This window comes from Suncus etruscus, chromosome 11, assembly GCF_024139225.1.
Source record: "Suncus etruscus isolate mSunEtr1 chromosome 11, mSunEtr1.pri.cur, whole genome shotgun sequence".
Classification (NCBI taxonomy): Eukaryota; Metazoa; Chordata; class Mammalia; order Eulipotyphla; family Soricidae; genus Suncus; species Suncus etruscus.
In genome coordinates this window covers 8,742,898-8,770,337 of record NC_064858.1, presented here as the reverse complement: position 1 = coordinate 8,770,337, position 27,440 = coordinate 8,742,898, and the positions used below count along the sequence as shown (strand labels likewise).

The window sequence follows — 27,440 nt, the reverse complement described above, 5'->3', positions numbered from 1 at the left end:
ACCATATGGGACGCTGGGATTGAACCAACCACCTTTGGTCCTGGATCGGCTGCTTGCAAGGCAAATGCCGCTGTGCTATCTCTCCGGCCCCCTGCTATCATTCCGGGCCCTAAACAAAAAGATTTGACTTTGGTGCAGTTGAGGTTTTGGGCCTTAGAGATGGATGCAACTACTGCCCCCTGGTGCTAATTCTCTACATCTACACAAATGCCTAACATCCTTAGGTAAATAAGGACTTGATAACCTACTACAATTAAATAAATTATTGCTACGCCTCACTAGGGATAGACAAACAAAACACAATGCTTGAGGGCCAGAGAGATAGTACAGCGGGTAGGGCACTTGCCTTGAACGTAGCAGACCAGGTTTCATCCAGAACCTCATATACAGTTCCTTGAGCCATACCAGGAGTAATTCCTCAGTACAGAGCAAGAGCTGGTTTTGTCCCTTTACCTCCCCCCCACCAAAAAAAAAAAAAAAAAAAAAAAAAAAAAAAACACAATAAAAACTCAAAACAAAGAAACTAACTTTAGGTATAAAAACTCCCTATTCCCCTTAAATAAAAACTTGTTTAAAAGCTGCCTGATGTTTTGGAAACAAGCTGTTTCCAATCTTAAATCAGCTTTACCTAGTGTTTTCAAATCATTCCAAACTCCTTCCTGGAGGTTTTCTTTCCCGGAATGTGTTAAAATTCTTTTTTTTTTTTTTTAAATAATGTAATTATTTAAGCACCATGACTACAAGCATGATTGTAGTTGGGTTTCAGTCATAAAAAAAAAAAAAAAAAAAAAAAAAACACTCCCCTTCACCAGTGCAACCTTCCCACCACCAATGCCCCAATCTCGCTCTTTCCCCACCCCTGAAATTTTGTTTAAAATTCCTACAATCTTAGACCTAACCATGTAAGGTCAGTACCTACCATCGCCCCAGAACGACTCCCCTCCCCTCTACTCCCTTCCCTTTCCTGGACACGCCCTCAAAGCAAGCACCATCTCTTTAAATTTTATTTTAAATAGTTTCAAGAGAATGCATCATATTGCGTATACTAACCCATGAAGGTGCATGTCAGAAATTGATGCATATATATATATATATATATATACTATATATATATATATATTTAACACATTTTCTGAAATAAAACTGGACTTTTGTTGAAAAAATAAATAAATAAATAAATAAATTTTATTTTATATTTGGGGATGGGGCACATCCGGCGCTGCTCAGGACTTCCTCCTAACTCTGCGCCTCAGCAAATCAGTCCTGCTAAGACTTTTCTGGGAGGAGGGGAATCGAACCCGCGCAAGAGAAACTCCCTCCGCAGCCTCGTTCTCGTTCGTATCTCTTTAAATTTTAAAAAACCGAGCCAATGAGCACCGCCCACCGTCACGCTCTCCGCCAATCAGCTACGAGGCATGACCCCAGACTTCAGCCAATCAGCAATGAGACGCGGCGCACGTTGGTGACATCAGAAGCGCGACTGGAAGCTGGGAGGCGGGACGTAGGCTCCACCAATCACAGCCGCCCTAGAAAAGCGCGGGAACGTTTGGACCGGGGGAGAAAAACATGGCGGCGCTGTAGTGACGGGTCGGACCTGAACCGGGATAATGGCCGGCTGTCATCACGTTATGCTGCTGCTGGACGCGGCGGGAGGCGCGGCGGGTTCGAGCCGACTCCGCCGCACCGCCTTGCGCCTCCTGGGCTACCTGAGCTGCCGCTTCGGCCTAGCCCGGCTGCGTTGGGCCTTCAAGTGCTTCGACTCCATGGGCGCCCGGGGCCGGGAGGCGCGTGGAAGCGACTTTCGCGAGCTGCGGGCCGGCGCGTGGCAGGACCTGGAGGCCGAGCTGGAAGCCCGGGCCGGGAGCGGGGTCTCCCCCCCTGCAGATCCGCGCCCCGAAGCGCGCGCGGCGCCCACCCAGCGCGCCCTGCTCGAGGCCCTGCTCGACTACCATTGGGACCAGCCCGAGATCGCGTCGCCCGCCAAGACGCCCTTGCTGGACGATGACACGGCGGCCCAGCGTGGGCCCCGACGCGCCGTGTTCCTGCTGGCACCGTGTCCGCAGCTCCAGCCGCGACCTGCTGCAGTTCGCGGGGGTCCCCGACGCGCCCACCCCGCGCCACGCCATGGCACCAAGCTCTTGCTGCCCAAGAGGCTGCAGGACGGGCTGCGAGCCCGGGGCATCACCCTGTGTTGGGTGGACACCGGCGAGCCCTCGCCGGTGAGTGTGCGGGTTGGAAGGTGGAGATCCAGGGGCACCCGACCTCGCACGATCCTTTCTCTCTCTCGCTCTCCAAGCGCCCCTTCTTTATTTGGGGGTTCCTGCAGCCCCCCTAAGCCCCCTTGCAAGTGCCTTGCGCTCCTACAGCTAGCTGCTCCAGCAGACTCGGGGAGGTCAGGCAGCCAGGGTGCATCAGAACCTCTCTCTGATCTCTCTCAACTCTTCCGCTCTCTAAAGCTCCCCGAAAGCACTTTCTGGCCTCTCGACCCAAGAAGACATTTCTGTACCTGCACAGAAACTTTTTCTTGGGGCCGGGCGGTGGCGCTCGAGGTAAGGTGCCTGCCTTACCTGCGCTAGCCTAGGAGACGGACCGCGATTCGATCCCCCGGCGTCCCATATGGTCCCCCAAGCCAGGAGCGACTTCTGAGCGCATAGCCAGGAGTAACCCTGAGCGTCACCGGGTGTGGCCCAAAAACCAAAAAAAAAAAAAAAAAAAACAACCATTTACTTTATTTTTTCTTTTTTTTTTTTTTTTTTTGGTTTTTGGGCCACACCCGGCGTTGCTCAGGGGTTACTCCTGGCTGTCTGCTCAGAAATAGCTCCTGGCAGGCACGGGGGACCATATGGGACACCGGGATTCGAACCAACCACCTTTGGTCCTGGATCGGCTGCTTGCAAGGCAAACGCCGCTGTGCTATCTCTCCAGGCCCTGCACAGAAACTTTTACACCGAGAAGAGGAGAGAATGGAAGTGCTGCTTTTGAAAGGGGCAGATCCGGCCGTTTTTGTACCCTGAATCTGTAGGGTCTTATAGTCGCTGCCTTCTTGGAGGGTCTCAAGGGATTCGTGAGGCCAGAGCTTTTGCTTTGTACCCCTGCCCACCTCGGGATTTGATCCCCAGCATCCCTAAGCCCACTACTGGGACTGACCCTTAAGCACCGCTGGGTGTGGCCCAACAACCAAACAAAACGTGGCTGGTTGTGCCCTTGGCCCCTCACTGATTTTCCTCTCCCAGCGGTGCCTGATTCGCAGTAACCCGAGGCTCCTTGTGGTTCTTTTTCAGTCATGGGACCCACCCGATGACCTCGGCTACCAGACAGTGTGTGAGCTGCTTTACCACGTAGGAGGCACCGTGGTGCCATCTGAAACATTCAGCCAGGACTTCGATAGGACAGAGAGGATGCTGCGAAATGAACCCTGTCTTTCTCCGTGGGTTTCCACTCTGCCAACTGATTCCACTTTAAACCGTCTGCTCTGTCCTTCTGGGTATGAATCCTCCTTTCCTGGGACAGAAGGAACATTGCTTCTCCCTGTTGAAGGTGAGTCCTCATCTGGGGTCTCAGTTTCATTTTATTCCTTCACTGCAGGCCCAGCCTTTGGCCTTAGAATTTCCAGCAGTAGGCTTGGTCTTCAAGCCCCTGCTTGTCTCTGTTTCTGTGCTTGCTTATATCCATCCTGGAGAAACCTGTGTTCTTCTTTGAACACATTCCCCTCTCTCTCCTCTCACATCTTTTTTTCCCCTCGTTTTTGGGTCACACCCGGGGTCACTCGGGTTCCTCCTGGCTCTGTGGTCAGAAATTGCCCCTGGCAGGCTCCGGGGACCATATAGGATGCCAGGAATCTAACCACTGTCTGTCTTGGGTTGGCCCCATGCAAGGCAAACACTATCACTGTGCTATCTCTCTGGGCCTCCTCTCACATCATCATCATCATCATCATCATCATCATCATCATTATTTGGGAGAGGTAGAGGGGCACACTCAGGATTCATCCTGCAGGTGCTCAGGGAACCCCTATGGGATGCCGGAGATCATATGGCATGCAACATGAGAGGCAATTGCCCTCTTCACTGTATTATTTCTTTTTTTTTTTTTTTTTTTTTTTTTTGTGTGTGTGTGTGTGTGTGTGTGTGTGTGTGTGTTTTTGGGTCACACCCGGCAGTGCTCAGGGGAAACTCCTGGCTCCATGCTCAGAAATTGCTCCTGGCAGGCACGGGGGACCATATGGGAAGCCGGATTCGAACTGATGACCTTCTGCATGAAAGGCAAACGCCTTACCTTCATGCTATCTCTCCGGCCCCAACTGTATTATTTCTCTCATCCCTCTCATCTTTCTAATGAAATTTCATTCAATAAAAACTATCTTGCTTTGGGGCCGGGCGGTGGCGCTAAAGGTAAGGTGCCTGCCTTGCCTGCGCTAACCTTGGACGGACCTCGGTTCGATCCCCCGGTGTCCCATATGGTCCCCCAAGCCAGGAGCAACTTCTGAGCACATAGCCAGGAGTAACCCCTGAGCGTTACTGGGTGTGGCCCAAAAACCAAAAAAAAAAAAAAAAAAAAAAAAAACTATCTTGCTTTACTAAAAAGAAAAGAATTTCCAACAACATAGGAACTTAGTCCATGTGATTAGAAGGATTAAAGGATGTATAAGAAGGATATCAGGAAGACACAGCACAGCTCCTAAACCCGCATATAAAAGGAGTAAGTGAGGGCCAGAGCAGGAGAGTGCTTGCCTTGCACGCAGCTGACCCACGTTCAATCCCGGCATCCCATATGTTCCCCTGAGCCAACAGGAGTGATTTCTGAACAGAGACAGGAGTAATCTCTGAGCACCGCTGGGTATGACCCTCCCTTCCCCAAATAAAAGGAGCAAGTGAACCTTTGGGAAAGTGCACTCCTGTTGGGCTATCTCTCTGACCCTTGATTTCATTCTAAATAAAAACTACCATATTTTCCGGCGTATAAGACGACTTTTGAAACAAAAAAAAGTCAACTGAAAATCGGGGGTTGTCTTATACGCCAAGTATATCCCGAAAAAATTTTTAATATGCCACTAAATGAAAATTGTCTGAATATTGCCACAAAATGAATTTTCCAACTCGATTCTGCACCAATCACTGCAAGGCTGCTCGGACTGCCTTTCTAACTCAGCCAATCCAAGCAGGCTTTTTATGCATGCAAATTAGACAATGTTCTGGACCGAATCTACACTGTAAAAAGCCTGCTCAGATTGGCCAGAGTCAGAGAGGAAGTCTATTACAGTAGAACCTTTGAACCTTTGCTTGTTGTGATTGGCTCACTGTGGTACATGAGCACAGGAACACATGCAGCACAGGAACGTTCTGTCTGATATAGCGAATATAGGCCTAAACCTATGTTTTAACTGCAAAATTAGGGGGTTGTCATATACACCCAGTCATCTTATATGCTGGCAAATACAGTATACTTTGGGAGCCAAAGCGGTGGCGCAGGGCGTAAGGCGTCTGCTTTGCATGCTCTAGCCTAGGATGGACCATGGTTCGATCCCCTGGTGTCCCATATGGTCCCCCAAGCCAGGAGCGATTCTTGAGCCCATAGCCAGAAGTAACCTCTGAGCATCACTGGGTGTGGCCGAAACACAAAAAAATACCCCAGTACTTTGTAGCAGTTTTTTGCATAAAACAAATAGGTTATTTATTTATTTTTTTTGTTTTTGGGCCACACCCAGTGTTGCTCAGGGGTTATTCCTGGCTGTTTGCTCAGAAATAGCTCCTGGCAGGCACGGGGGGACCATATGGAACACTGGGATTCGAACCAACCACCTTTGGTCCTGGATCAGGCAAACGCCGCTGTGCTATCTCTCCGGGCCCACAAATAGGTTATTTGATTTAAGGACTTTCCAAGCTAGTGCTGCTTAAGCCATTTTGTTACATAGTCTTTTGAACCCATCCATTTTACAAATTGCTCCTCCTTTTTTCCTTTCTATCCCCACCCCTTCTTTTTTTTTTTCACCCCTTCTTTTTTTTAACTGGGGCCCTGCTGTTGGTGCTGGGGACAGTGGAGGGTTCACAGTGCCACCAGCAAACTTAGGACCTCATTCCTGCTTGGACATGCAAACCATGACGTGGTGTGCGCCACCTCTCAGGCCCTGTTCTGCTTTCTTTTCGTAAATGTCTCTCACCTGAGCTTGCTAATGAACTTTCTCTATTGCGGACAGGAGGAGAGCGTTACCATACTTGGGTGGTCATCCTGGAGCCCCTGACCATGCATCAGAGACCTTTCTCACAACCACCACGAATTTTCCTGCAAGGCATGGTGACCCACTGGTCCCCTCCAAAGAGCAGCACCAGGGCCACTGAGAGCTGGATTCTCCGAGCTCCTGAGGAGGGCGTGTCGGTTTCGGGGCTGTCCTTCCAGCAGCTGCTGGGCAAGCTGGCTATGGAAGACTCACACCTGGTAGGTGTTGCCACTGCTGCTGCTTCCTGTGCCTGTGAGAAGGGTGTTTGTTGGCCACGGTTAGAGTGAAGGCATGTGCAGATGGTCTGCCTTAGCGTGTTCTGTTAACATTAACAGTGCTCCCAGTAAAGGAGTGGGAGAGAGAACAGGATGCAACTTGAGTCCTGAGGAAAGGAAGTTGGGTCCATATAGGAGACAGCAGCGAGTCAAATGGGATTATTGTCTTAATCCCTATTGTATTACAATCCCATATTGTATTATGACTGTAAAATGCTGGTATTTTGTTTTATTTAGATTGTTTTGTTTTGGTTAGGTTTTTTGGGTCACACCTGGCCGTGCTCAGAAGTTAATCCTGGCTCTGCACTCCGAAATCACTCCTGGCAGGTTCAGGGGACCATATGGGATGCTGGGATTTGAATCATTGTTCGGCTGCATGCAAGGCAAATGCCTACTGCTGTGCTAACTCTCCAGCCCTCTGCTTTATTTAGTTTTTTAAATAGTTTGTATTATGTATTAAATGAATGAATTTCTCTTTTGGTTAGATCTAATAGGGTCCAGTAGTTTTGCAGACTCAAAATTGCTTTCTAAGAAGGTGCATACATGCACTTCCCATTGTTTGATTAAGAGGTGCTGGTGAGTTTTATTTTTATTTATTTATTTATTTATTTTGGTTTTTGGGTTATACCCGGCAGCGCTCAGGGATCACTCCTGACTCCATGCTCAGAAATCACTCCTGGCAGGCTCAGGAGACCATATGGGATGCCGGGATTTGAACCATCATCCTTCTACATCTAAGGCAAACACCTTACCGCTGTGCTATCTCTCCGGCCATTTTTATTTTTTTAAACTTTATTGATTGATTGATTGATTGGTCTTTGGGCTACACCCAGCAGTGCTCAGGGGCCCTCCTGGCTCTACACTCAGAACCTACCCCTGGCAGGCTGGGGGACCACATGGGGTGCTGAGAATTGAATTGGGTCCCTCCTGGGTCAGCTGCTTGAAAGGCAAATGCCCTAATGCTGTGCTCTCTCTCTGGCCCCATGGTGGTAAATTTTAAACTGCCAGCAATTTCTTGACCTTGCTTCGTTTTCTGGGTCTGGCTGGAAAACAGTCTAGGTCCAGACTACACAGGTGCAGTTCTTGCACTGTTGGCTGGGTCGGACCTTCAGGCACTGGCTTTAGTTTCAGCTCTGCAACTGTTGTGTCGGGCAAAACCCGTAAGACGCTGCTTTGCGTCCCACTTGAGTGTGGATTCCTAGTTGGCTGAGAGATGGAACAGTGGCCTGGCCAAGTTTGGCTCCCAAACATCTCAGTGACCCTGGAGGCCCAGTGGATCCTGGCAGCATCACATCTGTCCTCAGGCCCTCATTCTTTGTCTTCTGCCTGGCCAGCCTGACTGAGTACTGTTGAATGGACCCAGGCCTTTGGGCATTCATTGCTTGGGAGTCGCAAACATTTATTTCAAGTGTGCGGTGCTTGCCTCTGGCTTGTCAAGTTTCTTATTCCTTGCCCTCAATTCTGTATGAAATGGGACTGCTTATTTTTACCTCGGATCAGTTGTGAAGTCTTAGAGGAAGACACACACCTGCTTAGTAAATAGTCCCGGTAACTCAGGGGTCTCGTGTTTGTAAATTGAGAGGTTGTGGGTGTATAGTCAGTGAATTAAATTCTAGGTCTGTGCCCAGCCAGTGTTTTCCCACGCTTTTCTTGTTGATCATTGTTGTTTTGTTTTGTTTTTTTTTTTTAATTTTAACAATAATATATTAAACACATAATATAACATGCTCAATCAGGTGTTTTTTGTTACCTTGTTGGAGTGATGGGATGATAATCTCAGTGGGATTTTTGGCATCTTTGTTTTCAATAATCTTCTGCAAATCAGGTTTGTATTCAGTTATAGCCACTCGGAGCAGTTGTTGATCATTGTTGTAGTGGAAGCCTCGTGCCCCATGCCCTCATCCCCCTCAGGTCCCGGGGTGGGGGTGGGGAGATTGGGGAACGTGGGTCTGGAAGCAAAGCCGGCACAGGAAATAATTCATACAAGGTTAGGGAAATAAAATATGTTCAGGAACTTCCACCACAAGCTGTCTATAAACAGGCAAAAGGCACCAGCAGGCAGGCAGGCTTTCTGTGGGACCGCAAACGGAAGTTTCTCTGACCCGAGGTCTTATTGGGAAGAGTAGGACCACCCCATCGGTAGAGAACAGGTAGTGTAGGGGGCTAATCCAGAGGTACTTCCTGCTCAGGAAGAACAAACAGGTGAAAAAAATTATCCTGAGTAAAGTAAAAACTGGTTATTCCAACAACTCCCCCTTTCTGGTTTTACAGAAAATGCAGAAATAGGAGATAAAGTAAATTGTGTCCCAAAGTTCTCTGCAAATGGTGGGAACCCCTACCTGAATGATTAAAAAAAAAAAAAAGTTTCAGTATTTTGCATAGAGGTAGCACAAGTTGGGAAAATAGAAAGAAAAACTTTTAGCCTAAGAGCAGGGTCTCCTTACCCATGAAGCATCATAAGATCAACTAAAGGCTTCAGACAGACTCATTTGTCTAACTCCAAGGACTTTCTTCTCAGCCCCAGGAAAAGTTCTCAAGATGGTTGTTGCAGTCAGGCTTTTGTAATTAGAGATCTTAGGCTTTGCACTGAGTTTATGTCAACTTCAGAGCATCATGAAGTGTGTCCTGATTTCATTACATCCTTAGATAGTGTGGCAAGGAAACCCGCCCAGGATAAAAGTTCATAGGACAGGGGCCGGAGAGATAGTACAGTGGTAGGATGCTTGCATGCAGAAGGATGGTGGTTCGAATCCCGGTATCCCATATGGTCCCATGAGGCTGCCGGGGACGATTTCTGAGTGTAGGGCCAGGAGTGGCCCCTGAGCGCTGCCGGGTGTGACCCCCCCCCAAAAAAAAGTTCATAGGACAGCTGAATTTCAGAAATTGACCTTCAGCACTACCTAGAATATGAAAGTTGGTTTTAGCTTTGTCAGGATACATTTTCCACTGTAAAAACTGAGAACCACTCAGGCATGTCTTAGCCACTGTATAAAAATCCTGGGGGGTCCAAAGCCCACCTTCACTTCAGGTAGTAAGAAATTCAATACAGGGGGGCCGGGCGATGGCGCTAAAGGTAAGGTGCCTGCCTTGCCTGCGCTAGCCTTGGACGCGGTCCCATATGGTCCCCCAAGCCAGGAGCAACTTCTGACCACATAGCCAGGAGTAACCCCTGAGCATTACCGGGTGTGGCCCAAAAACCAAAAAAAAAAAAAGAAATTCAATACGAAATGATGAAATCATGAGGCCGGAGCAACGGCGCAATGGTAGGCCATTTGCCTTGCATGTAGCTGACCCAGGATGGACCTCGGTTCGATCCGTTGCATACCCCAAGCCAGGAGCAAGTTCTGAGCACATAACCACTGAGTAACCCCTGAGTGTCACTGGCTGTGGCCACAAAAAGATGAAATATGTCCAGTGAATGAGCCTATCTGAGCTCATCTGTGCACCTACATAGCCTAAGGGTTGGTTGTCTTTCTGGTAGGAGGGAGCCGGTAATCTGATCTCTGGCCCTCTCTGACTGTTTGCTTTGGGGCAGAGGGGAGGCTATTCCTACAGCTATTTTCTGACTTCACATCTATAGCTGACTCATTTTGGGTATTTGTTTCACCAGGCATATTAATCTCATCAGTTGGTGATCTCTCTGGCCTAGTGCCTGTGGGGGGTGCTGTGGGTTACTGGCCTCAGGGCTTTTGCCTTGAGCATGTGTCACACTACTGAGAAGGCACATTTATTTTTAACTTTCTGAAGTAGGAGGGGTTTCGGAAGGCTTGGCCTGAGCATCCTGCAGTACACAGTACATTAAAAGTATAATGACTAGGCTGGAGAGATAACACAGCAGTAGGGTGTTTGCCTTGCATGCAGGAAGGTGGTTGTTTTTTTTTGTTTGTTTGTTTTTTTGGATTTTGGTTTTTGGGTCACACCCGGCAGTGTTCAGGGGTTACTCCTGGCTCCATGCTCAGAAGTCACTCCTGGCAGTCTCGGGGCACCATATGGGATGCCGGGATCTGAATCAATGACCTTCTGCATGAAAGGCAAACGCCTTACCTCCACGCTATCTCTCCAGCCCCAGGATGGTGGTTTGATCCCCAGCATCCCATATGGTCCCCTGAGCCTACCAGGAGCAATTTCTTTTTTGTTTGTTTGTTTGTTTTTGGGTCACACCCGCAGTGCTCAGGGATTACTCCTGGCTCTATGCTCAGAAGTCGCTACTGACAGGCTGGGGGACCATATGGGATGCCAGGATTCAAACCACCATCCTTCTGCATGCAAGGCAAATGCCCTACCTCCATGCTATCTCTTCAGTCCTACAAGGAGCAATTTCTGAGCATAGAGCCAGGAGTAACCCCTGAACGCTGCCAGGTGTGACCCCAAAAAACAAAAACAAAACATACGTGTGTGTGTGTGTGTGTGTGTGTGTGTGTGTAATGACTACTTGGAGCAATACCAGAATTACTAATATGCAGATTACTACTTCAGTAAATGTTACATTGAGTGCTGGAGAAAGAAGTTAGCAACATATGTGAAGAAGGGGCAGGGTCCCTCAATCCCAAATTAAGCCATCTCACTCCAAGTTGAGGAAGCCCCTGTTTGTGGTGCCAGGTATAGTGGAAGCCTCATGTCCCAATCCCAGAGGGATTGGAAAAGTGGGTCTGGAAACATCACTAACACAGGGTAGGAAGATAAAGCAGGCTCAGGGATTTCCAGCACATCCTATCTGCAAGCAGGCAAAAATACCCACAGACAGGCAGACTAGCTATGGAACTGCAACTGGAAGAAGTCTCTAACCTGCGGTCTTTTGGGGAAGAGTTGGACCACCTCCATGGGTGGAGAACAGGTAGGGGTTGGATGCCAATCCAGAGGTATATCCCACCCAGGAGGGACCAGCACATGCAACGAAGAATTATCTTGATCAAAGAACCAGTTACTCCAACACATTGTATTTTGCTGAGGCACATGAGCATATATTCTCAACTCACTGGAGCTTCTTTTGCAGGTCACCTGTGTGGACCCCTGTGAAGGCTGGCCCCCCGTCACTGGAGTTCTTTCTCCTCTCTCCAATGATGCTGCCATTTTAACCGTGTTTCGCACCATGGAGACTGAAGTTCAAAGTCATTTTCTCCACACAACGGTAGCAGAGAACTCCCAGGCTGCCACTTCCCTCCTTTCTAGTGTTTTGGACGATGTCCTAGGCCGGATGGAGGATTCATGGGAAGATCCCCCTGATTCGGGTAAAGCTGAGCCAGGAGCCATGTTGCTGGGGAGTCCACAAGGCCTTTTAGCACCCAGATCCTTGTTTCCTATGCACTTGGTACAGCCCTGGTGTCTGGTGTCACACAGAGCAAAGCAAGCTGTCAGACTTCTGAAGCACTCACTTTTGGTTGGCTTTTTTGCTTTGATGCCAGATCTGGAATTGCTTAGGGATTGCTCTTGGCTCTGTGCTCAGGAATCACTGCTGGTGGGTTCTGGGGATTGTATGGGCTGCCAGGGATCCAACTCGGGTCAGCTGTGTGCAAGGCAAGCACTTTCCCCAGCCTATCCAGCTCTCTGAAGCACTTCTGAGGAGGCCAAAGGCTCTGTGAAGTCAGTTTGAAATAAAAAGTATAAATAAAATGGAATTTAATATAGTATTTAACAAAGGATACTGGGCCGGAGAGATAGTATGGAGGCAGTGCATTTGCCTTGCATGCAGGAGGGTGGTGGTTCGAATCCCAGAATCCCATATGGTCCCCCGAGCCTGCCAGGAGTAACCCCTGAGTGCTGCCGGGTGTGACCCAAAAGCCAAAAGCCAAAAAAAAAAAAAAAAAAACCTCAAAACAAAGGATACTTCCAACTGCCAAGAATCTATCTTCCTTTGATTATGTTTATTGTTGTGCAATGCAAATCTTATTTGTGTAGTGACTATACTATCTAATAACTACTAGTCACTGATGATTTGCCCATTCAGCGGAGACCTTTATGCTACTCAAAAAAGAAAAAAGACAAAGGTGTCCATCAACCACCTAATGGGAGAGAGCGGAGTAAATCAGGGTCAGATTGCATTACCTGCAAGAGTGCAAAATCTGGTGGGGGGGTGGGGGATATGTAGATATGGAGAGGAAAGGGGTAGCAGGCTCATGACTTAAGGTGGGTGGTTGGGGAAGGCCAGTTTGAAAAACTTGAAGTTTATCTGAGCAAGGGTTTAGAAAAAAATGACAGGTGCAGAGCAATAGTACAGCAGTGTGTGTGTGTGCGTGTGTGCGCGCTTATGTGCTTGCTTTGCAACTGGATGACCTGGTTGCATCTCATAGGGTCCCCTGAACCAGTTAGGAGAGATCCCCAGGGGCCAAGGAATAAGCCGTGAGCACTGATGGGTGAGGCCCAAAAATCAAATGGGGGTTGGAGGGGACTGTTTCTGGGACAGAGAGGGAGGCCTGTAGGCTGTCGCACATGGTTTCACACCAGACACCCAGAAACAATCCCAAGCCTGTCAAGTGTGGGCTCCAACATCCCTCCAGCAAACAGGTTTCTGTTATCAGACACAAGTGTGTCCTTGAGGCTTCTTTAGAGCAAAGAAGCCTGTGGATACTCTTGGCAGGGAAGATAGGGTGGAGGTTAAAGGGGTGTGTTTGGGCCACGCCCTCAGCTCTTGGGTCTACTCTCGGCTTGGCACTTAGGGTTGTTTCACAGGGCTCAGGTCCCTGTGGTGCTGGGGCTTGGAGCTGGACCTCCCAGCTGCAGGCGGGCGGAGGGATGGGGAGTGTGATATTTATCATCTGGAGGGGGTGTGGGGGTCCCCTTTAACTGGGCAGAGTCTGACGCTCTCTTCTCCCCACTTCCCGCTTGCCCTGCAGCCCCCATGCCAGAGTGGGTACAGCAGGAGTTTGGCCGCTCTGTGCCTTGGAGTGCAGCCGTGGTGGAGAAGTGGTTTGCTCGATCCCACCTCAGCGGTGCCAGTTCCAGTTTAATGGAGTTCTTTCGGTAAGACTTTACTTTTTTTATTTTGGTTTTTGGGTCACACCCGGCAGCATTCAGGAGTTACTCCTGGCTCTACACTCAGAAATCGCTCCTGGCAGGCTTGAGGGACCATATGGGATGCTGGGATTCGAACCACCATCCATCTGCATGAAAGGCAAACGCCTTACCTTCATGCTATCTCTCTGGCCCCAACTTTTTGTTTCTTGGGGCATTTCAGAATGTGGGCTCTTGCTTATCTCTGTCTGAGTTAGGCGCCTTACCTGCTTTACTATTGCTGCGACCTTTAAGACATTCTGGAAAATGGAGGGTTTCAGCCGTGTAGTCAACACCTGACTTGTTCCCAGCTTGCTGCAGGCTGCCTCGCTGGACATGGAAGAATCTTCTAGAACCGAAAGCGAACTTACAGGGAGCCTCTCAGAGCTCTACCAGAGAAAGTCTCGTGAGGAATGTGCTGCGGCCAACCAAGAAGACAGCAGAAAGAAACGTATGCAGCCAAAGAGACTGTTTCTTGAGGGGTCTGTTTTGAGACTGTTTGACTAGATTGATAAGCCCCTATGTGAAGTCAAAATGGTAGCCAACAAAAGGAGAGGGAAAAAATTTTACTGTCAGGGCTAGAGACGTACAGAGAGAGCATAGGAGCTTGCCTTGCTTGCAGATGACTTGGTTTCAATCCCTGGCACCTTCAGGAGTGATTCCCGAGCACCAACACATGTACCCCAAAACAAAGCAAACCAAAAATAATTCTTTTGTAGTTTTGTATTTTTGTTATTATTTGGGCCTCAAGCCACAGTAAGTAGGGGGCAGAGTGGGGGCTAGCACTTGTTAGGCATGTTCTATCACAAGAGCATTCTCCCACTTTTGAGGGGAGAGAGATTTTGGGCCACACCCGGAAGATTTTAGGACTTACTCCTGGCTCTGTGCTCAGGGGTCACTTCCCCTTTTTTAAACATTATTTAAGTTTTTGAGCCATACCTGGCAGCACTCGGGTTACTCCTGGCTCTGAACTCAGAAATCCCCCCGGCAGGTTTGGGGGATCATGTGGTATGCCGGGAATTAAACCTGGGTTGACCATGTGCAAGCCAAAGGCCCTACCACTGTGCTATCACTCTGGCCACCTTGGGGTTCACTCCTAATGAGGCTCAGAGGGCCCTACAGTTTTCCAGGGATGGAACGCCAGGTTGACTATGTGCAGGCAAGCGCCCTCCATGCTGTGCTCTCCCCTCCATGTGGACTGTTGAATCCCCTTTCCGACCACTAGGGAACTCCAGGGCAGGCCCATGTGATCTTTGGCGTCTGTGGATCCAGCTCCTTCCTCTGCAGGGGATCCCTCCTGAATGTCTGTTCTCTGTTGTGGGTTGGGGTCCTGGAACTCTCCTTCCGGTCATTATGCATGAAACAATTCTGATCCCGTTTTGGTAGGCGGCGTTCCTCGGACCCCCGTGAGGCAGAAGATGACCACCATGTGCCGCTCCTTGAAGATGCTGAACGTGGCCCGGCTGAATGTCAAGGCTTCTCAGAAGCTCCGCCCCGATGGCAGTCCTGACGCAGTGGGGGAGAAGGGCCCCCTGGGATCCGCAGGCGGCAGAGCAGATCTCCGGGAGACCAGAGGGCGGACACTGAGGAGCTCCAAACCGAAAGGTAGGTCGTGCCCTGTAAAATATACCCACCCACACCATATTTCTATTTCATCCCCCGGTGAATGGGTCTAGAGCAGGTAGCCGCAGATAATTAATAAGCCAGGACAGTCAGGAGAATCATGGAGTCAGTGGCTTCTCACCTCATGGCCCTGAAAACTGTCTTTATTCTCCAGTACTAATTTATCAAGTCAGGGAGGGTTGAGTGAGCTCCAGGTGGACTCTTACATATCAAAGGGATAGGTGAAAAGGAAAGAAGACGGGGAACACCTTTGTTTTGGGTAAAGGCAGGTGTGACCTAACAGTGCCCAGTTTGTGTTTGCTCTTTCTCTGTCCACTTTTTGGCCCACACCTGGCTGCACTCAGAGCTTCCTCTTGACAGGGTTCAGGGTACCCTGCTGGATGTTGGAAATCAAAACTTAATCACCATATGTAAGGCAGGTGCCCTCACCTGTGTATTATCTATCTTTCCAGCCCTCAGGGTAGAGTTTTTGTCTGTTTGGGCCACACCCGTTTGACACTCACGGGTTACTTCTGGCTATGCACTCAGAAATCACCCCTGGCTGTGGGGACCATATGAGACGCCAGGGGATCTAATCTAGGTCTGTTCTAGGCTAGCACTTGCCCTCTTTTTTTGTTTGTTTGTTTGTTTTGTTTGGTTTTTGTTTTTGGGTCACACCCGGCAATGCTCAGGGGTTACTCCTGGCTGTCTGCTCAGAAATAGCTCCCGAAAAAAAAAAAAAAAGAAAAGAAATAGCTCCCGGCAGACACGGGGGACCATATGGGACACCGGGATTCAAACCAACCACCTTTGGTTTTGGATCGGCTGCTTGCAAGGCAAACTCCACTGTGCTATCTCTCCGGGCCCGCACTTGCCCTCTAATGCCACCTCTTGGCCCCTTTCTGGCCCCCCAATTTTTTTTTGTTTTGTTTTTTTGGAGCCATACCCAGTGTTGCTCAGGGGTTACTCCTGGCTATTCACTCAGAAATCGATCCTGGCTTGGCGAACCATATGGGATGCCAGGGGATTGAACCGCAGTTCGTTCTAGACTAACGCTTGCAAGGCAGATGCCTTACCTCTAGGCCACCGCTCTGATTCCCCCCCTTTTTTTATTTTTGTGGGGTTTGACATCTGGTGATGCTCAAGGGCTACTCCTGGCTCTGCAATAAGAATCACTCCTAGGGGGCCGGGCGGTGGCGCTAAAGGTAAGGTGCCTGCCTTGCCTGCGCTAACCTTGGACGGACCGCGGTTCGATCCCCCGGTGTCCCATATGGTCCCCCCAAGCCAGGAGCAACTTCTGAGCACATAGCCAGGAGTAACCCCTGAGCGTTACTGGGTGTGGCCCAAAAACCAAAAAAAAAAAAAAAAAAAAAAAAAAAAAAAAAAAAAAAGAATCACTCCTAGAAGTTCTTGGGGAGGAACTTATGGGATCCCTGGAATTGAAATTGGGTCAATTGTGTGTGAGGTAAAGGCCCTTCCCACCATGCTATTGCACAGCCCCAAGGGTAGAGTTTCTGTGAACACTTTGTACCAAATGGCTCACTGTGGGGTTGTCCTGGGCACTCGTGGAAGTTTGGCAGCACCTGTGGCACCCAAACTTTATTAGATGCTGGCGGGGATTGGGGGTTCAGTGTGACAGGTGATGACCAGTCTCTCAAACAGCTGAATGTAACGGCCCATCTGACTTCCCCAGATTTTCCAACCGAGGAGGCACTGCTCTGCTACGTCCACGAGAGCTACCGGAAGGCTGTGACTGCTGGGGATGCAGAGTTGCTCACCTGTGCTCAGAGTGTTGTCTCAGCCGTGCAGGCTTTCTGGAAGTCCAGAGGCACTAAGGACTTGGGTGTAAGAGTTCAGATTTCCTTGTGGTCACCTCTCCGGGGCTGGTTGCTTGGTGGGGGCTTTGGTTCTGGTGTCTTGGGACATGTCAGTCTGTGTCAGATGGTTCAGGAGAAGCAAATGGGCTGGGGATGAGTATAGGTCCTGCCTCAGGGGGCCAACGCTCTCAAATCTGCAGAAAAAGCTAGTGGAAGCCTGTTCTCAAAACCACTAGCGGAGAGTCCCTTAAAAGGTTTCTAGGCGAACCCTGGGCTATGTCTAGTGTCTTCTGCTGCCACTCACTGGTGAACCCATGAAAGAGTGTGTAGTCTGCACCCACACTTCTTGTCATGGCCTTGTCTCAGGGAAGAACATAGCTGAATAGGCACTAGACTGGTGCCTACTTCCTTATTTTGGGTGGGGATGGAACACGTTGCTCAGGGTTAACTCCTGACTCTGCCCTTAGGGATCACTGCTGAAGGGTCTTGGGGGATCACGTGAGATGGTGGGGGCTGAACCTGGGTTGGCCATGTGCAAGGCAAGTGCCATACCTGTGGTACTCAATCTCCAGCCCCAGAATATGTCTTGTTTTGAGGCTGGGGCTACATCCGGTGGCGCTTTGGAACTGCCCCAGAGAGCATCCAGGTGTCGGTTGACACCTGGGCCCTGTGCAAGACCTGCCCCATCCTGTCAGTGTACCTCTCCTGCCCCACATTTGGCTTTTAAACTCTTTTGTCCTGAAAGGGTTAAGAAAAGACTTCACTTTTCCCACTCAAATGGAGGGAGGGAGAAATTTGTAAGGAAATTTGTGCCTTCTTAGGGTCTTAGTCATCTGTGAAGGGAATTAGAAATGATAAATAATTTTCTATTAATTATTTTGTGTTCTTAGATTGACTGCCTGAATCATATGAAAAATAACCTCTTGAAGACGAGTAGAAGTCTTCGAGGGAACCTGGGAGAAGAGCTGGACAAAGCAGACAAAGTCAGAGAGTGAGCAACCATTTCCCGCTGCCATATTCAAAGCCTGACCCTACCCAAGCCATATCCTTGACCCAACTTTTTTTCCCTTTTTCATTTTGAAGTCACACCCAGCTGTGCACAGGGCTTACACCTGGCCCAAAGATCACTCCTAGAGGGCTTGGGGACCATTATGGGGTGCCGGGGATCAGATTTGGGTTGGGCTCGTGGGAGGCAACTGACTTACCTGTTGTGTTACTGCTTCAGCCCCTGCCCTCCTTTAAAAACCATCACTTCAACCAGCTCCAGGACTCACCAGTTTCAGTTTAAAATGGTTCCATTCCAGGGCCAGGTGTGATCTCAGTGCAGAGCCAGAAGTGAGCCCTGAGCAGTCTGGGGTATGGCCCCAAAACAGAAACAAAATAGTTCCATTCAAAAAAAAAAAAAATAGTTTCATTCATTTGAGGAGGGTTTTGTGGCTAGTTCCCTCAGAAAGTGCAATGTGGGGTCGGAGAGATAGCATGGAGGTGGGGCGTTTGCCTTGCATGCAGAAGGATGGTGGTTCGAATCCCAGCATCCCATATGGTCCCCTGGGCCTGCCAGGAGCGATTTCTGAGCGTAGAGCCAGGAGTAACCCCTGAGCACTGACCGGTGTGACCCCCCCCGCCCCCAAAAAAAAAAGGAAAGTGCAAGGTGACGGGCTGGAATGATAGCATAGCGGTAGGGCGTTTGCCTTGCACATGGCTGACCCAGGATGGACCTCAGTTCAATCCCCAGCATTCCATATGGTCCCCCAAGCCAGGAGTAACACCTGAGCTTTATCAGGTGTGGCCTCCCACTCCCCAAAAAAAGTGCAGTCTGAATCACCACTTTACCTAATATACCACATCACATGTGTGTACATGCAAGCACATGCATGTATGTCTGTGCATACTTATGGCTTTTTAGATAATGGGACTGTGCTGGGGAAGGTGCTCGCTTGGAAAGCCCCTCATAGCAGCTGTGGCCTGTCTTCTCAGGTGCCAGCTGCAGGTGTTCCTTCGCATGGAGCTGTGCCAACAGTGCCCGTCACTGTGTGAGAGTGCAGCTGACCTGGAGCAGATGGTGGAGGAGGCAAGTACCCGGTGGGTGCCATGGGGAGTGTGCAGGGCCCCGATCCTCTAGGGCAGGGTGCCATCTGCTGGCCTCTCTCCCCAGGCAGCCGACCTGTTGCGCATGGTGTGCCTCACCCAGGACTCTGCCTACCTAGCTGCGCTGCTGGACCAGATCTTGGGACTGTAAGTGCAGTGGCCACTAACCGTGGCCCATTGCGCTGAGGCCTGCAGGCAGGCAGCGGTGCCTCAACCTCGGAGGGGTGGTGTCCGCTGGCTGAGGGGGACTCAGAGAACACGGACAGATGCCCCTGTCTGCCCGTCTGTTCCCAGGTACATCAACTCCATCCCAAAGATACTGGGAGACCTGTACCACAGCCTGGGCTTTGTAATCCCGTCAAGCCTGGCCAGGGTCCTGCCCGCGGACTTCTTCAGTGACGATTCCCTGTCACAGGAGAGCAAGTCGCCCCTGCGCTCTGAGTCTTGCGTTGTGCAGTCAGTGGCAGGGGCCACCGAATCTGACCAGCTGGAGGAACTTCGAACCCGATCAGCTAAGAAGAGAAGGTAAGGGGGCCGGAGAGATAACATGGAGGTAGTGCATTTGCCTTGCATGCAGAAGGTGGTTCGAATCCCGGCATCCCATATGGTCCCCTGAGCCTGCCAGGAGCAATTTCTGAGCTTAGAGCCAGGAGTAACCCCTAAGCGCTGCCGTGTGGGACCCAAAAACCAAAAAAAAAGAAGAGAAGGTAAGGTAGACTGTCGGACGCCCACAGAGCCACTTTGGGAGGCTTGGCTCTGGGTAAATTGCCAGATATCCTGTGTCTGAGTTACAGACACTCATTCATGTGCTCTGATTTAGGGAGGGGGCTCGTTTGGGGCCATGCCAAGGGTGCTCAGGGTGTACTAGTGGCTCAACTCAGGGTCACTCCTCGCTGTGCTCAAGAGAGCACATGCACTGCTGAGAATGAAATGTGGTCTTCCTGCATGTAAAGCATGTGCTCCAGTCTGTGGAGCTGTCTCATGGGCAGCTCAGTGCTCTTCTCAATGATCTACATGGCTTCCCCACTTCCTTATACACAGCAATTGAATTTATCGGTAGGAAATTCTGGTCGGACTCGTATTGCTATAAATACAGGCCAGGTGAAAAACCTGAACTCACAAAACCTTTTTTGTTTGTTTTGGTTTTGATTTTTGGACCACACCCGGCTCTGTTCAGGACTTATTCCTGGCTCTGTGCCCAGGGTTTACTCTTCAGACTTTGGGGACAGCTGGGGTATAAGGGTTCAAACCTAGGTTGGCTGTGTGCAAGGTCTATGGTGTCCTATTGACTGTACTATTGCTCCGGCTTCACAAAAACTGACATTTGTTTAAAGAATGCTTTATTTTAAACTCTGGTTGCATTATGCATAATATCTCTTGAGTGTATATTGACTGTTTCCTTCCCATTTTTCCCCCTCCCCTATTTCTTCCTATTTTTAAAAGGAAAAATGCATTAGCAAGACATAAAAGCATCACAGAAGGTTCACAAAATCTTCGACAAATTGAAATTCCCAAAGCATCCAGAAGGACTACCAAAAGTGTAAGTTGTTTCCAGGAGACAAGAGGTGGCCCTAGGGATGCTGTTCCTTCACGTGTGTGTTGGTAGAGGACATGAGGAAGTGGTAAAGGGCCTTCTGTTCAAGGAATGGGTATTGGGGTCCAATGGTGAAACTAGGTCTTTTCATAACTGTTCAGAGCCATCGTTCAAGGAACCTGATAGAAAATTTGTCACACATTAGCCATTTTACCCAAAAGGTGACAGTTAAAAAGTAGAGTAAAATCCAGGGGCCGGAGCGATAGCACAATGGTAGAGTGTTTGTCTTGCACATAGCTGACCCGGAACAGACACGGGTTCAATTCCCAGCATCCCATCTGGTCCCCTGAATCTGCCAGGAGCTATTTCTGAGCACAGAGCCAGGAGTAACCTCTGTGCACCGCCAGGTGTAAAATCTAAATCCACTCTCCATTGTTGTTATTGTCATTGCGCCCTCCCTGACTCTCTGTCTTGACAAAAGCCCTTTTGGATTGGCTTGGCTTGTGTTTGGGGACACACATTATTGTGCTCAGGTCTTACTGCTGGCTGTGTGCTTAGTGATCACTCTGGGTTTAGAGGATTGTATGAGTTTCTGGAGATAGAACTTGGGTTGGCCCTTCTGGCCCATCCTCATGTTTCTTCAAGTCTACACTGGGCAGCTGTTTCCTACTTTGCTTCACTCTATGGCACGTAGAGAGTCCCCAAATTTGTGTTTGGTGCAGTTTTTAGTGTCACTGGCTCAGTAACTATGTACATGTATTTTACTCCTATATTATGGATTCTACAATTGCAGGGGTCCTGAGATTGTATGTGGGACTCGTATTGCTTATTGAACAAAGACCTGTGTGTTGTCCTGACTGGGTTTTCTCATCTTTCAGGAAAACTCTCGTCCGACTCTCCAGCTGCCATCAGTCCTGGCGAAGGACACCGTGCAAGGTAACACACATGCAAGGCCTCAGAGACACGCTTGGCCAGAGTGACACATTGATTTGACTTGCGCATATCTCAACACTACATGTTGGAAATGAATAGTTTCATATGGTTGTTGATTCAAAAAACATGACCCAATGCCAAGTGCAAGGGACATAAAACTCACACTACCTCAAAATACTATGTTCTGGGCCATAAAGATAGCACAGTGGTAGGGTGTTTGCCTTGCACACAGCCGAACCAGGACGGACAGTGGTTGAAATCCCGGCATCCCATCTGGTCCCCCATGCTGCCAGGAGCAATTTCTCTGAGCACAGAACCAGGAGTAACCCCTGAGTGCCAACGGGTGTGATCCAAAAACAACAACAAAAGAAATACTATGTTCTACAAAATAACTAACTTGAAATATGAGAAACATCTTTCTCACGAAAGCCACAAAATAGAGGCAGCCCAGGCCTGAACCGTGCTGAGAGTACCCTGACCCCCAAATAAATAAATCAGGCAGCGATGATTTGCGATAAGAGGAGTTATAGTGTGACAGATCCGGGAGTGTATCGCCAGCCCTCTTTTCCTAACTAAGCAGTTCTTTCTGTCTTTTTCTGCTGCTTTCAGAAGTGACCAAAGTTCGGAGGAATCTCTTCAACCAGAAACTACTGTCCCCGTCGAAGACTCCACGTAAGCAGGGCCTGCCCAGGAGCTACTCTGTGTCAGCTGTGGACGGGCTGGAGAGCAGACTTGCTGGCTCCAAGAGGTCCAAAGGTACGGGGCAGGGGCTTCTTGGTCTCAAACTAGTCTCCACGCCCCCCATTTTGGAGCATCTCTTTCCCCTTTTCTGTGCTTTCTTTGCGCCCATGAGCTTGGTAACGGGGTCTCAAGGCTCCAATGAGAATCAGTGACAGTTTCTCAAGTCCCACCTCCCTTGTCATCAGCCCACTGAGAAGGACATCGAATGTGCTTTTCTTCTGCAGAGTCCTGGTTTCACTTACTTGTCTTTGGATTCACTGGTTCTTCCTGCCTGCTCCAGTCTGGCTCACCCTCCTGGCCAGCCATCCCTTTTATTATTATGCCACGATTGGCTCTGTCTGTCTTGCGTAGCTCCAACTGCCTCATGGGTATCAGTTTGCTGCAAACCTTGAGGAAGGCAGAAGAGCAGTGCAGGCAGGTGGCTCACATCCTTCTGTCATCACAGTTTCCCCAGGCCATCCCAAAGTAGTGTTCGAGTCCTAAAATGTGGCCACTGAGAATCGTCCAGCTCCTTCCTGCTGTTCTTTTTTGGGGGGGCACACCCATTGACACTCAGGGGTTACTCCTGGCTATGCACTCAGAAATCGCTCCTGGCTTGGGGGACCCTATGGGATGCCGGAGGATAGAACCCACAGTCCATCCTAGGCTAGCGCACGCAAGGCAGACATCTTACCTCTTGCGCCACCACTCTAGCTCCTCTTCGTGTACTTTTAACTTGCTGAATGGTCCCTAGAAGTGCCGAGTAGTTCTGCTCCATGGCTCCACTATGGCTCAGACTGGATCCCCTGCCTGCTCCACTGCCCTGCCCTGCCCTGCCCCGCAGCTCAGTATGCAGCAGGTGTGGAGCTGACAGGACGGTTCCCCTGCAGGCTGTCGCCGACTGCTGACGAAGAGTGTGGCTGAGACGCCGGTGCACAAGCAGATGTCCCGGAGGCTGCTGCACCGGCAGATCCAGGGCAGGTGAGTAGCTCAGGCACCCCGAGTCCTGTCCCTGCCCCTGTGGTGTGCTGAGCTCGGTTCCCCTGACTGCTCGCCTGCGTGGCTGCAGGGTTCCCTGGTGAGGGAGAGGCTATTCTTTCCAGCAGCTGCGAATCACCCTGTTTGTTGTTCCCCAAGGTCCTCCAACCCTGAGCCTGAGATTGATGTTGTTGAAGAATCCCCAATTAAAGCCGAAGATGGTAAGGCTTGTGTTCCTTTGTTTGCTTGGGATGTTTATGTTTGGGGGCTTTTCAGCCGGGTGGGTTGTTTCACCTGGTTCTCACCCATCGTTCTGTTTTTGCAGAAGCTGGTTTGAGACGAAGTCCAAGAATCAAGCAGCTCTTATTAGCCAGGACCAGTTCTGGTTGCTTCTACTCTCGGTCTCAGCCGAAGGCACACAGTATGCAGAGAGTCCACTCATTCCAGCACATCACTGCAGGTGGGTGCAGAGTGATGATGCCATCATGTCCCCGCTGTCCTGGTCAGTAATTCCTGTTGATATCTGAGCTGCTTTGGGACTCTGACCCTGTCCCTGGAACTGAGGTGGGTCTTGGCCCCGGGAGAGTCGAACATTCACTCGCTGCCTTGGTGAGAACTCCCCGCCGCCTTCTGGTGCAGCCGGAGAGGGTGGCCCGGCTCACAGACCGCTGAGCATCACCCTTGTCTCTGATTCTCAGATCAAAGAGGACACTCCCCGGTGCAGCGCCTCCAGACTCCCAAGAGGCTGCTTTTCGGCTCGGTGACTGACATGAGCAGTCCCCCGGAGAAGGGCTCAGCCCGGGCAAAACGGCCTTCAGGAGGCGCCCCAGGACCTGCCATGGCATCTGTTGCCCAGGTACCAGGTTCCTGCAGTGAATGAGGGGCGCATTGGGGAACGGGAGAGGCCGCCGGGAAGCATTTGTTAGGGATGTGAAGATAGAGTGTCCCTGGGGTGCCGCAGGTGACCCAGAGGAATGATTCTGGGTATCAGTGACTTGAAACAGCAGTTGGAGGCCAGAGTGGTAGAGGCCATGGCTCCTCGCTGAATCTGGCCTCTCTTGGAACCTCTGGTCAGGCATGTTTCAAGCAGCCTGAGACCACGCTCAGCATGTGATTCTTTTTCATTCTGGTCCCACCTGTGGGAGCTGGAGAGGGGGACTAGGGGCTCCTACATTCAGACAACCTCTCCCTAAAACTAGCATCTTTTCTGCAGACCCCAAGGAAGAGAGCTCGGACGGCTCCCAGCTCTGCACAGGCCACCCCTGGGAGAGCCCCACACGGCCCCTGCGATCCCCCGGAGAGGCTGCAGGAACCCCCCTTGGAAGTGACACCTGCCAAACGGGCCGTTTGTGGGGAGCCCTTAGCAGTCGCCTCCCCCCAAAGCCGGGCATCACTGCCCCAGCCACAAGGCACTCCTCAGAGAGAGGCATCCCTAACCGGTAGGGCATGTCCCCTGAGAGTGAGGAGCCCCAGGACACCCCACAGGAAGGCAGGCCGGACCCTGGGACTCCTGCAGGACTCTCCTCCGCGCCCCTCGGTGGCTCTCTGTCCTGAGGACCCCGGCTGGCTGTCAGCCCCAGTTCTGGAGGTACAGGACCGAACCTCCCATGAGGGCCCCACTCAGCTTCCTGAGTCCCAGTACCTGGGGCAGCCTGCCATTCTGCCTTCACCCACTCATCTCTCACCCTGTGGCCCTTCCGAGAGTCCCCCACGGACATCTGCACTCCGACCTCTCGCCGGACAATCTGGCTGTGAAGAGCCCCACGAATCGGCTTGCGGGCCCCCATGTACTCCCCACAGAGCCTCACGGAGATCAAAGCTCGGGACCCCCGGCCAGAAGAGCCCGCTGGGACCCAGCCCTGCTCCTAACCACCCCCCACTGACCCCTCTGGAAAGCTCTGAAAGTCAGGGGTCCTCCGTGGCTGACCTCTACGAGGACCCCTGCTCACCCGTGTTCAACTGCAGCAACACGTGGCCTCTCCCCGTCCCAGGCCCCGAGAAGCCTGCATACCGCACACGGACCAGCTCTGGCACCGATGCATCTGATAGTGAGGAGAGGCCACCGCCCGGCTCTGAAGTTCCTCAGTCGTCCCTCTCCTTGGGGCTCAGCTCTCCCCTGACGCCTTTTTCATTCACCTTGCCTCCTGAGGCTCTGCCAGCCTGCACCCCATCCACGCAGGCCTCTGCCAGCCCCTGGGACTACGAGCTAGAGCCAGATGAATCCTCAGGCCTCCCAAGTCTGCTAATCTGGAAAAGGGACCCGGGCATGGAGGCTGAACCCCAAGGAGGGGAGAACCCCCTGCCTAGAGGGGCTGCCCCGGGGGCCAGTAAGTCTGGGGTCAGACCTGAGACCATGTGCCTGTCAGCACCCTGCCCCTGGCTCTCGCATAGCACCCCCAGCAAGGGCCGGGGGCAGACCTACATCTGCCAGTCCTGCACCCCAACCCGTAGCCTTGCCGGCACCCTATCTCCACCCTCTTGGAGCCCGTCACCCAAACCTGGTGGGAAGGGGACTCCTGAAGCCATCCAGGACTGGCCTCGGAAGAAGAGGGCCGCGGACTGCAGGGCGGGCAAGGTCGAGGGTGGCCTGGACCCCACTGCTGCGCTGGCAGTGCCCAGTGCCGGGCCCGAGTGCCAGGAGCGAAGCTTCAAGCTCACTTCCTCTCACAAGGCCCCCGCTCTCTCGGATTTCGAGCTCGAGGGGGTGTTTCAGTTGCCTGCATTGTCCCCAGCCGCTGAGGAGGCCCCAGGAGCCAGCAAGAGGCCCCTATCCCCACAGGATGGAGCTGAGTCCAGGCCAAAGAGAACATGTGAACCCCAAGGAGATGTGTCCCCTCGGAGGCATGAGGAGGGGTCCCCCAGGCTAGGGTGGTCGCCACTGGCCGTGGATGATGACGATGTATTTGTCTCAGGTAGGTAGACCACGTGGCAGGGGGGTTGGGGAGTGGGGGGATAGTGTCTGGATCTCTGGTAACTGTTCCCCTCCTCCCCAGGGTCCACTCCACCCCCAGGCAATGCCCTACGGAGCTGCTTATCTGCCAGTGGGCTCCAGGCGCTGACCCAGTCCCCGCTGCTATTCCAGGGCAGAGCACCACCTGTGCTGGCTGCCAGTGCCAGAGGTAAAGGGGGGTGATAATGGGGGTCTGGGGTGGTCCCTGGAGGAGTGGGGAGTGGTACAAGGCTACCATGTTGCTCTGACAGAGGGGTCCCCTCCCTGGACCTTCTTCACATTTCTGTTGTGGGCGATGGAAAAAGTAGGGTCACTGCCCCAGGTGGGCTTCGCTCTGGTTTGAGGCCCTTCTCCCTGGTTCCCCACTGCTCGCTGAGCCTAGTTCTGCTTCCAGGGGACGACGGGGGTGCTTTTCTGCCCTCAGCCAAGGAGTCCCCCTGCAGCCAGGCGCAAGCCCGGGGGCGCCCCTTCATTAGGATATACACTCGGAAGAAGCTGCTGAGCTAGGAAGGATCTCAGGACTCGGCTTGAGCACCCTGATATGTCCCAGCCACGGCTCCATGCAGGACGCCCACACCCGAGGAAGGAGGTCACCGGACCCAAGCCTGCAACCGTCGCATCATCCCTTCCCTGCCCTTGAAGGGGGCTGTTGGGCTGGCACAGGAATTGACAGCGGGAGGACCAGAGACCATCTGGCCCAGCTGCACAGGAAAGAGACACACACACTAGCACAGATGCACCTCGCCCAGAGCTGCTGTCAGGCTGGCCCTGTTGCGTGTTACAGTGAGACTGAGCTGGACTCAGACTGAACTCGACTCTACCCAACAATAAAGCTGTTTCTGGCCACATGACTGTGCGTTTGCTCTGCCCCAGCACCAGTGGCTTGTCTTGGCCATCTCACTGGGTGTCCCAAGAGCCAGCATGGTCCTCCCCACACTCCCTTCACAGTGATAACTTTATTACAAAATGGTTTTATAGAGTAAAAATGTTACCTGATTCCCCCCATACATTTATAAAATATCCAAGGCATCACTAGTAGCTCCTTGCTGAACTGTTAAGGGCTGAACCCCAATACTGCTGAGCATGTTCCAGAGAGCAGCGGGATCTTGGGCTCCGGCAACCCAGTTTCAGGCAAAGGCCTGAAGCCTGAGGGGTCCTGGGATTTTATTGGTCCAGTTCTCAGTTCATGTTTGGTTTTTGCCAGACCTGGCAGTGCACAGGGCTGATTCCTGGATCTGCACTCGGATCAATCCCTGGCACTGATCTGGGGGTCTCTGTGGGGTGCCAGGCGTCAAACCTGGGTGAGCCACACTCAAGCACAGATCCCACCTGTGCTTGGCTC

General features: G+C 51.3%; 1 protein-coding gene across 1 annotated transcript; it reads left to right on the top strand.

Annotated features, from left to right (window-relative positions):
• Positions 1 to 1,347: 1,347 nt before the first annotated feature.
• TICRR (TOPBP1 interacting checkpoint and replication regulator) lies at positions 1,348 to 26,818 on the top strand. The gene is made up of 22 exons (XM_049783278.1): positions 1,348 to 2,219; positions 3,282 to 3,537; positions 6,194 to 6,432; positions 11,483 to 11,717; positions 13,320 to 13,446; positions 13,788 to 13,927; positions 14,863 to 15,081; positions 16,772 to 16,923; positions 17,786 to 17,886; positions 18,873 to 18,970; positions 19,055 to 19,130; positions 19,278 to 19,508; positions 20,427 to 20,523; positions 21,396 to 21,453; positions 22,060 to 22,206; positions 23,061 to 23,151; positions 23,308 to 23,369; positions 23,474 to 23,608; positions 23,847 to 24,004; positions 24,362 to 26,060; positions 26,142 to 26,267; positions 26,493 to 26,818. The coding sequence occupies exons 1-22, from the start codon at positions 1,608 to 1,610 to the stop codon at positions 26,603 to 26,605; spliced, it is 5,172 nt and encodes a 1,723-aa protein (XP_049639235.1). The 5' UTR covers positions 1,348 to 1,607; the 3' UTR covers positions 26,606 to 26,818.
• The last annotated feature ends 622 nt before the right edge of the window (positions 26,819 to 27,440 follow it).

What these genes read in the sequence shown, in the direction of transcription:
- TICRR (XM_049783278.1), top strand. Translation starts at nt 1,608, where the DNA reads ATGGCCGGCTGTCATCACGTTATGCTGCTGCTGGACGCGGCGGGAGGC. An exon ending in CGATCAGCTAAGAAGAGAAG is followed by an intron (nt 19,509 to 20,426) that starts GTAAGGGGGCCG and finishes TATTTTTAAAAG; the next exon opens with GAAAAATGCATTAGCAAGAC. An exon ending in TGACGATGTATTTGTCTCAG is followed by an intron (nt 26,061 to 26,141) that starts GTAGGTAGACCA and finishes CCTCCTCCCCAG; the next exon opens with GGTCCACTCCACCCCCAGGC.